Source organism: Macaca nemestrina, chromosome X (assembly GCF_043159975.1).
Source record: "Macaca nemestrina isolate mMacNem1 chromosome X, mMacNem.hap1, whole genome shotgun sequence".
Lineage (NCBI taxonomy): Eukaryota > Metazoa > Chordata > Mammalia > Primates > Cercopithecidae > Macaca > Macaca nemestrina.
In genome coordinates, this window is record NC_092145.1 from 153,044,329 (window position 1) to 153,055,360 (window position 11,032).

Below are 11,032 nucleotides of genomic sequence, written 5' to 3' on the forward strand. Positions count from 1 at the left end.
AAACAGTGAATATATTTTATCTTCCTTGTGATTTTCTTAATATTTTCTTTTCTCTAGCTTACTTGATTGTGAGAATACAGTGTATAATTCATATAACATACAAGGCATGTCTTAACTGACTGTTTATGTTATTAGTAAAGCTTCCAGTCAATAGTAGGCTCTTAGTAGTTACATTTTGGGAGAGTCAAAAGTTATGTGTGAATTTTTGACCACAGGAGTGGTGGACGGGGAAGTCGGCACCCCAACCCCCATATTGTTCAAAGATGAACTGTACATAAATAACTGCCCAACAACTGGTGAAAAAGCAGATGAGGACTTAACAATTATTTCTTTATTACTTTCTTATGTTAAAAAATCCCTGTGTAGGACAGTAGAGTTGTGCTTGTTTTAGGGTACCTAGGTCTTTCCTCCTAAAGTAAGCATTAAAAGGAAACATAAAGGGGCTTTGATTAGGTTGTCATTTACAGATACGCAGCTTTGACATGTGTCTTTAAAACAGGAGAGGTTGTCATCTGTCTCCCAACTAGGAACCTGGTGCTTAACTAGAACTTATGTGTGGGGTAAAAGAGTAGGAGTGTTCGCCTTCAAATACATCCTTAACGCTCAGAAACTGAGAGGAGGAGCTGAAGGAGATCAAATGGCTTATCACATTATCATTCCTTACATTTCACCATGAAGTTGTTTTTAGCTGACAGTCTTTGTAAAATCCTCCTCACACACTAAGAACTGAATACATTTTGGTTGCATGTTATAGCCACCTATGTATTCTAATGTTTGGTACAACATTTTCTTCAATGACTTCCAATCTTTCTTGAATATGACCTGTTTTATTTTTAGTAGAGGCAGAGTTTCACCATGTTGGCCGGGCTGGTCTCAAACTCCTAACCTCAAGTGATCTGCCCACCTTGGCCTCCCAAAGTGCTGGGATTACAGGCATGAGCCACCGCGCCTGGCCTGACCTGTTTTATAAGGTAATCCAATAAATATATGCACATATTTTACACATATATTTCCATATGCATATAGGCATACATGTGCAAATATAAATATGTAAATACATACTCATAAATAAAAATAATTTTTATGAAACACTTTTATTATGTGTAATGTTTTTTGAGGTTTTTATTCCATTTTTATTTGTAAAAATTGTCATGCTACACTTAAATTATTTCACAATCACTGATGGATAACAGTCTGCAGTTTGAAAACATTCTAATGCAAACTTAGAACAACACAGACACTGAAATTCTCAACTTGTGTTTAAAAGATTTTACAAAAAATATGACATCCAAAAATAATTAGTACTTTATTTTAAATAATTTCCTTTTCTTTCTCCTAAGTCTTAGATATGTTTTATTTAAATTTATGGCTACAGAATATCTCATAGAAATTATTTCTACTCAAAAGCATGATTATTTTCTATGAGTGCTATGAATAAAAATTCCTTAGTTTATGTATTTCATCTATATAAAGCTACTTAAATGGTGATAGTCATTCCATGATGAAATTCTTTAATCAATTAGTTATATAAACCAAAAAGTATTCTTATTTTTTAGCCACATTGTGGACAATAAGATAAAGTAAATATACCTGTAAGTGTGCAAATACTTTATATCTAACATAGATCATTGTCACCTTGCAACAATAAACATAAAATCAGTTGGCTAGATTGTCCTTGAACAATTTAGTACACCAGGCTACTAGCATGAAAAAGTGCAATTGATTTCATTTTCATTTGTTGTTATTTTATATAACAACAGTATACACTATATTATATTTTTGTGGTTTACAATACCTTCACTATCTCTGTCAGTGAAGTATAATTAACTTACTGTTAAAAAAAGAAGGCATATGGAGTTAGAATATGCAATCAACATTGTAAAATACTTTGCATAAAGATCTTTCTTCAATCCATGTTCCATATTGATCTATCACATTTGCTTAGTGGCTACAATTTACTGGTTAGCCTCCTTGTCATCTTAAATGGTGTAATTAAATTATTGACTATAACTGGGAAGATTGAGAGGGTACCAATGTAGTTTTAATGTACATTTCAAAATATTAGTGATTTGCAAAGTATTTCTATGTATTAGAAGGGTCAGAAAGAAGGTATTTAATCATTGCTTTCTGGTCTATTCCATACATATTTATTGAGAATTTACTATGTGCCAGGATTTGTGCTACATACTTGATATGTAGATGTGAACAAATAAAGCAGGTTCCTGACTTAAGGGAATATTTGTTGTACTGGGCGAGAAAGCAGTAACAAGTAAATGAGTCAATAAACAAGGTTAAAAATGGGGATTTTATTAAATTACAAAATTAAGTAGAATAAAATAGTCTATGGTGCTATAGACTAATGGGGAAGATGGCCTCACAAAAGCATAGCAGGATCAGTGCCATCCTCACTCCCAATGGTATCCTTGCGTTAATTCAAAAAATGACTTTATTTCCTCAAGAGGTTTATTGCCATTTGCTGGGAAGTTATTGTATTTTTACTATTGTAATGCACATCTTCAATGACTTTGATATGGATTATGCCTGCTCAATCATAATCAGCTGCCTTTTTTCTTGTTTTTTTTTTTTTTAAGTTTTAGAAATAGGATCTTGCTCTATCACTGAGGCTGGAGTGCAGTGACACTATGCAGTGAATGCATAGCTCACTGTAACCTTGAACTCCTGAGCTCAAATGATTATCCTGCCTCAGCCTTCTGAGTAGCTGGGATTATAGGTGCATGCCACTACACCCAACTTATAAAAAAAAAAAAAGAAAGAAAGAAAGAATTTTTTTTTTTTTTTTTTTTTTTGGTAGAGATGGGGTGTTGCTGTGTTTTCCAGGTTGGCCTTGAACTCCTGGAGGGATTCAAGGGATCCTCCCACCTTGGCCTCCCAAAGTACTGGGATTACAGGATTGTGCCATGATGGCCCAGCTGCTGTTTTGAAGACATTGTTGCAGATATTAGCTCACAGTAGTTTTGTTTTGTCTGATGGTACTAGTGCTATTGGGACTGCTCTTTAGAAACCTTTCCTTTTGGATTAGTTTAATATGCTTTTGGCACAAATAATGTAAAATTATAGATAATAATAAAAATAATAAATTTTAAAAGTCTTTTTTGATGTTGTGAGGACTGTTTGTAATGCTCCAGATGTTATATCAGAGAGATTGGCATCATCCCCATACAGTTCTTTTGTAGACACAACACTGCCCTTTTCTGGTTTTATTCAGTCAAAGCAGACCATCCTTTTGAAAATGCTCTTCTTTCAATATGCATGATAGATTAATAAAATAGCTATACTCAAGAATAAAAAGAAGTTTCAATAAAATACCTTTTAAAAACTCACAATCAAATGGCAAGCCTCATTCTGGGTCATGAAGCATGGGAGCATTTCCATTAAATCAGGAATAAGGCTCGTGTGCCTGACATCTCTGCTATTCCACACACCGTTCTGCAAGACTTAGAAAATGCAGCAACAAAGAAAAAGAAAAACTAATAAAATGAACAAAATACTGGAATCATTACTGTTGGCCGAAATTACACCATTTTGTAAGCTCCCCACAATTTTGCAAACCTTGCAAGAATGTGAGTCCAAACTGCACCTTTATGTAAGCTCCCCGCTATTATGCTGAACTTGATCAAAGTGAAACATTTCACGGGGGTTCGGGCCATGAGAAACATCCTGCCCTGATCACAGGGCAGACAAAGCCCCAACTAAAGAAACGTCCCTATCATATCTTGCTGGGCAAAGATACAAGGAACACTACGATGACATCCCGCCAGAACAAGGACCAGAACCACCTCATTGTGGGAACATCTTATCAATGTCCCACCGGGCAGCAAGCCATACTGCCCAAACCCCTCCCGCCCATACCTATAAGTACCCCCAGCCTGTAAGCAGCGGTGGGCTCTGGCATTAAGCTGGTCCCCCACTTCTTTAGGTTTTATACTGGACACAAAGCCTGCATTTGCTGTTGAGCTACCCTCTTTCTGTGTGTGTGTCTTTTTTTTTAACCCTCAGCTTCCCTTCAAAACCTAACAATTATATTTGTAAATTGTAAATTGTCTCTAGCACCATGCACATGACCTAACACACTACTGGTCCTCAATAATTGAGGAATAAATAAATAACTGAATGCCTAAATATTTCAGTATAATCAATTGAAAAAGTAATATGAGAAGTTAAAGGATTCATTCAAATGTCTGTAAGAATATATTGAAATTAATAATACTTTATATCAGCAGAAATTTTAACAGTAGAAAAATGCAATCACAATAGCAAAAAAATGGCAACACACAGAAAATGTGCAAGATACATACAAAAACTCTGCACATTAAATCTGCTTATGTGATACCAGACATATTATGTTGCTGAATGGGAAAATTACATTGTATATTGGTGTTGAGTACCCATATATAAACCACAAATTTTACAAATGTCAATTGCACTCAGAACCTTGGTTTTCAAAATGTGACAAATAAATGTTAAAGTTCATCTGGCAGACCATAAAACCCCATAAAAACATAGCTAACTTATTATTTTCCCAATTGTTAAATTGGTAATTTATAAAACTTAAAAACAGTTACTAAGATTGTTTATATCCAAATTTTTCTATCTATTGTAGACATGTCATTTTCTCAGCTATTTTTTTTCATAAAAATCTATAGATAAGAGATTATTTATGAGGGATTATTGTCAAAACTTTTTGTTGCTTATGAAGGAAGCCCAGCACAAATTACCACAAGCCACAGGGAGTCAAAGAAAGAGAAAGGAATTACAAGTATATATAGCTGTACAATCTAGGGCTATCTCCTGGCCACCTGAGCACAGCAGCTGAAATGAAGGCATTCAAATGTCATCTGTTTTCACAACAGATCTTCTACAGATGGTGGGTGAGATGGCTGTTCTCAGAGCAAAACTCACATTCTATCATATTAACAGCCACAGAGTATATGCTTTTTTTTTTTTTTTTTTAAATAGGCCTGAAAGAAAGTCTAAGAAAGAATTCTGATTGGGCATGATTAAGTCATGTATCATTCCTGACCTGCTGTGGGCATAGGGGCTGGATATCCTTACAGTTTGGTTTTAAATCATGTGTTCAGTTTGTTGACCTGTGGCTCAAACAACATGGAAAGAGGTAAATATTTAAACCTTTTTATGACTTGGTTTTTTCGAAACCACAACATAAATGTTACCCAGTAATGCTATAAGGGGAATCTCTTGCTCCATAGAAGCCACAGTTGTACCGTTTCATTGTATGAGTAGTCTGTGAATTCAGCAGAGGCAACCAGTGAGATGATGATGAAAAATCTATTGGATGTGACACCACGGAGATGACTGAAGAGAACGGATTGTGTGGAGAGACGCACTTGGAAGACAAATAGCCATGAGTTAAAGAGGGAGAAGATAAAAATAGGTAGACATGATTTTAGGTTTAATCTTCAAATGACAGCCTGTTTAAAAAAAAAAAAATTAACAAGACTTTGGGTGATGATCCACTGGCTCTTTACGTTTCAAATTCTGGTCCGTGAACCAATCCTGGAGCATCCCTTGGGAGCTTATCAGACATGAAGACTCTCAGGCTCCATCTCCCAGCTATTAAACAAAAACCACGTTTCTAACTACAATCCCATGTGATTTGTATGCACATTACGTTTTGAGAAGCAAAGCTAAGATGGTGGTTTCTATGGTGATGGGAATACAAATTTATTTTTAAGTGTGTAATAAGTAACAGATTATACAGACAACATTGCTGTATTTTATAAACCAACTTTTCCCAAGATGTGTGATATTAAAAAGTTGGAGAGACTTCTGTAAAATTGAAAGTTGGGTGTGTGAATAGAAATTAGTTTGGGTTGAGGACAGCAGGACAATGGGGAAAAAAGAAGAATGAGGCATATTTGTCAACAAATAAAGAAGGGCCAGAGAATGGAAGACAGGGAGAGAATACACCGGCAGTCCATTTGTTGAGCGAGTTTCTGGTGAAAGTTGACATAGGGCAGATCAAAAACACTGATGGAGGACTGAGACAGAACTCTTCGAGAGAAGCATGATCTTAGGAAGAGAGAGAAGCTGGCTATGACAAAGGGATTTGGGAACAGAGAAGAGAAACATGAGCAGGTCTGTTGTCTTTCAGAATAAAAGACAAATCATCTCAGTTTGGAACAGCTATGAAAAAGTGGGGGTCTACCAGAGAAAATGCAAGAAACTAGCTGAGATTATGTATTTTGACAATTAGTGAAAACAGTACCATATTTATACATATATGTATGTATAAAATACGTATCCTACCACACTTAAATAGCCTGCAACTGCAAGCGGAGAACAAGGATGATGGTAGTGGGAGCCGGACAGGCGGGAGGCTGGAAGGTTATGGAGTGAAGAAGCCTAGGATGGCAACAATGCCTGCTGGTGCCATGGCTGCCTGGGTTAGGTAGTGGTTAGGTAGGTTGATGAAAATGGAAGAAATCAGGGGTGGGAGTTTGGGAGAGAAACCAGGAAATATCCCAATCAAAATTTTTATTTCTGATATGAAATTCTATGAAATATTCTGTACATAGAATGGTAGTGTTGGTGAGCCATTTCTAAACTCATTAGAGTACACTGCTTTACCATTGCCATTAATAGAAAATGAATATACAAATTCCATTACCATTCCAGGAAAACTATTAATAACTAATAGAGCATTCAGTAGTAACCTTTTCAAAAGATTAGTAATGATAATATTTGTCTTTCTACTTCAGATGATAGAATCACTTTAGGGGTTTGTTAATAATTTGAGGGTTAAGGCTTTATAAAATAATTTATAGGTTATATTTTTATTATACCCACATTTTGCAAAAATCTTACTTTGCAAATTCCATTGAATTAATTTTAACACTTAAAAAGAGTCAGTAGCCAGTGCTTGCTAGTACATTCATCTTTCACTTTCCCCACTGGGGTAACAGTTTTGTTCTTCCTCTCTTCTCGTTATCTATCATGGTACCTCCATTCTTTTCAGAGTCAGCATATTACCTCATCTTCCACACCATGGAGAAAATGAAACACATCTAATGGGGAGTCCATCACCTTCTCATGATCAATATATCCAACTTCCCTTTTTTCCCCTTTACAAAATGGAGAAAATGTCTCTCCCTCTCTCAAAACCTGAAATGTATGTTGACTTTGTAGCCCAACACCTCTTACCTTTTCGGGGAGCTCTTTCCACCATCTATAGGTGGCATCATCAACCTCTCCCTTTCTCCTTCATACTCTCCACCACTAACAGGCTTCAATATCCACCATGTGAAAAATAAAAGCCTCCCAGGGCCCCACTTTCTTCTTAAGGCACCACCATGTTTCTCTACTCACCTTCAGAGCCAAACTTCTCGGGAATCGTACCGCTGCCACCTCCGTTTACTCATTTCCTAGGAACACTTCTTCCATCCTGGTGTAGGGTATGCCCTCCACATGCCATCAAGATTGCTCTTGCTGAGATACCAAAGAGGTATGAGTTGACAAATGCAGGGGACATTTTTCATTCTTGACCTTACTTCATGTCATGACAGTATTAATGGCATGCTATCTCCAAACACTGGCACCCTCCTGCCATTTTCCTCCTAAGTCCTTGGGCACTCTTTTAGATGTCTAATGTCACCTTTGCTTCCGCACAACCGTTCAGGGTCAGAGATCTTCAGATGATCTTGTGAATCCTCTGCTTTTCCCGCTCTTCTAATGCTTAGTAATGCTTCTAAGCTGAGTAATGCTGAGTAAGCATCAAATGCAATCCATCAGTCGATGACTCCCAACTTCTAGCTCTGGTCCAGACTTACCATGGCACCAGACTGGTTTATCCAGCTGCTTACAAAATACCTCAAGTTGGGTGTCTCAGAAACATCTTCAAACTTGACATATCTGTAACCAAACACTGATCTCATCCTCACCATCTCTTAAAGCCTCAAAATGGTTTTTTCTCAAGTGGCCCCATACCCCATCTAGATGTATGATAAAGTATATGTAATATATTTGCCAATTTTACATTTTATCGTTTGATTTTTAATTCTTTCAACTTATTCCTTTAATTGCTGAATTATATTGCAAGTTTTCCTTTCAGTGTCAAAATCTCTCTTAAGAATGAATTCTAATAGCTAATAAATAATTCCATGGAGTGATCTTCTTTGCTTCCTATCACTCGATTTAAATATGTTAAACCCACAATATTTTCAACTAGTGATTATATCCTTCAGATTTATATAATGTATTTACCATATTCCAGAGGACATTGCATTTTTAGTTTCATCCTTCCTTTACCAGTATTTCCAGAGTTTAATTTGTACAAGCTATAAACAATGTGAAATACTGAGGCATCTGCCCTTTTTAGTGTTAAGAAATTACTTAATATTCCAAAAGTTTATGCGCATTAAGGTCACCACCATTTTTACTTTTTGATCTGGTTTATTTTTATTTATGTAGCATTCTCCTAAATATCCATATTTATTTATGTAACCAATAAAGCAAAAGCTAATCAATTTAACAAATTAGATTCCCATAGACATTTAAACATTGATTACACACCTAATCAAATTATTTTAATAATTTCATTAAAATCACAGTCTGATAGATCTGATTTTCTTCATACTTTAAGCGCTGTACAAAGCAGACAAAACAAGCACATGTAATGTTACAATTGTTTTAATTAGATTGGTTCACTCAGGCTAATGAGGTCAAAAGTGCTAATACCTGTAATTTCATGGTATCTCTTCATTATCTATATTCTTATTCTCTCTCATTTCATTTTTAGAGCTCTCTTTCTTGTACATTTTTATCAGTTTTACTAATTTTACATGTATGGAGTGTTTCAGTAAACTCACACAACCTAGAGACAAAGAAGAAGCATTTTAGATTGCCCAAGGTTGAAAGATCTGGTTTACTAACAAATTTATGGTATGGGTCATCAGAATTTTTTGCACCTTCCAAGGTGATTTTACCATTACACAACAGGTGAAGTCTTACTTTTAGAGTTAACTTTGCCCTTTACATAAGGAATTGCCCATATCACTGTCTCCAACAGTTTGTCAGTATCTTTTTTTTTTTTTCTTTTCTTTTCTTTTTTTTTTGGTAGCCCTACCTTTGATCCCAAAACATCTATTGGTCTGGACATGTCATCTTAGTCCAAATCAATCTGAACTTACCTGTTTTATGCCTACCTTCATTTTCAGACTAGAGGGAGTGTTCTCTGCCATTGCTTGTTCTGAAGGAGACCTGGCCAAAGCTAGTTACATCTAACTGTTTAGTTCAGTATGGCTCTTGAAAATCATTGCTCATCCACCATTTAGTCCTAAGTATTGACACTATTGCCATTTTTCTTATGAGATTAGGAATCTTAGTGTTTGATCTCTTCCACTGTCACATGCCTATGATTATTCCTCACATGCAGTCCTGTACTGTTCATGTTGAAGTATTCCCAGTTCTAGTTCTGTGAGTTTGTCCAAATTTCTTGATGGCAATAAAAAATAAAAGTACAAAGCTTCTTTTGATAGCCATCTGCCCTGCTTGAGAAATAGTATCTGAACACCCTCTCAGACTATCACCAGCTGTGACTTTAGAACTAGATTGGTCCCTTGGAAATAAAAACAGGTGTTTTACATACCATAAGTATAGTTAGACAGATGGAATGTTTAGAATAAAGAAAAACACTTGAAAACAAGATTCCATTATCTTGTTCTTCCTGAATAATCTACGACTATCAGTAGAAGGTGATTTATGGGAAAACAGGCATGGAGAAGTGAAAGAAACAAACTTTTATTTATGGTTTATAACAAAATGTTGAAAACAAGCGAATATATAATGATACAAAGTGGAGTTAATGCAAAGACTGGAATTACTCTACATAGGTATTACATTTTAATATTATACTTAGTTTTTGTACTTGCTAATGTTTTTTGATTATGGTGACATTTTTAGAATTGACATAATCCCCACTCTTGATGAATACTCTTATTAAAAGCTCTGTTTGCATTTGGCAGATTTGTCAGATAAGCAGCCTTATTATTATACCATTCATGACACTCGATAATCTGCAGCAACATTCATAGAGATATTATATTCCTGAAATTTTATGGAGAAAAAGTCACTTATTTTTACAATTGCTTTCTACATGCAAAGCATTTCCAAACTGTGATTTGGGCTGAAGTATTTTCTTTTCAAGGTTATTTTAGAATGAATAAGCTTTTGAGCCTGACAACATGGGGCAGATTGGTTTTAGGTGGGTTTACTTCTTCTAAGCAAGACAGGAGTCACGTATATATATGTCTATATATAGCTGTCAAGCCACCCATTGAGATTTGGATTTTCAATGGGTGGCAGGCAAATACCCAACTACTTTCTACTACGTGGATTGAGTGTTTTTAGAAACTTCACATCTGGCAGCACATTTTAAAAATTCTGTGTGTGTCTTAATGCCAAATGGTGATGCACATTGAAAAACAAAGTGTATATGTGCTTTAAAAAAACAAAAAAGCACCTTCAAATCAGTCCATCATATTCACATATTAGGGGTATTAACCGTTCTTGTTTGGTGTATATTCCTTGGTGTGTAGGTACACAGACGCAAAAGTGTATCTTTTTTCTTTCTAGTACAAAAATAGATTTGGTTCATACTTTCTGTAAGGTATGCATTAATCTGCAACTTTCTCTTGTGTTTTTTCCTACTACTAGGTAGTACACCACAGGAACCATTAGTTTTAATAGATTGCCCATCTCTGAGTACACTAAAACTCATATGATCATTTCCTACATGTGGTCACTTAGATTCTCTTTGATCTTTGTGCATCTGTCTTTGCACACTACAAATATTTCCATGGGATATTCCTGTACAGGTAGCATTGCTGGCTCAAAGGCATATGCAGTTAAAATTCTGAGACATTCTAGGCAATTGCCCTTCAAATAAGGCTGTACCAAGATATAATCTGTCACCATTTTCCTCCACACCTTCATTAACTGCGGATAGTGTTAATATTTTCCAATTTTGAGGATCAGGTTGGCAGAAATACACAAA

At 35.6% G+C, this 11,032-nt stretch overlaps 1 protein-coding gene across 10 annotated transcripts in view; it reads left to right on the forward strand.

The window, feature by feature from the left end:
- Window positions 1–11,032, forward strand: part of LOC105478097 (patatin like phospholipase domain containing 4) — a 251,498-nt gene that overhangs the window by 31,924 nt on the left and 208,542 nt on the right. Inside the window, exon 7 of one of the 10 annotated variants that reach the window (XM_071088792.1) lies at window positions 2,839–3,041. The exons of the other annotated variants lie outside the window; for them this stretch is intronic. Within the exon in view, the coding sequence (XP_070944893.1) occupies window positions 2,839–2,922 (84 nt within the window). The 3' untranslated portion in view covers window positions 2,923–3,041. Of the gene's footprint in view, window positions 1–2,838; window positions 3,042–11,032 lie in introns of those variants that run through there. 10 annotated transcript variants of the gene reach the window in all.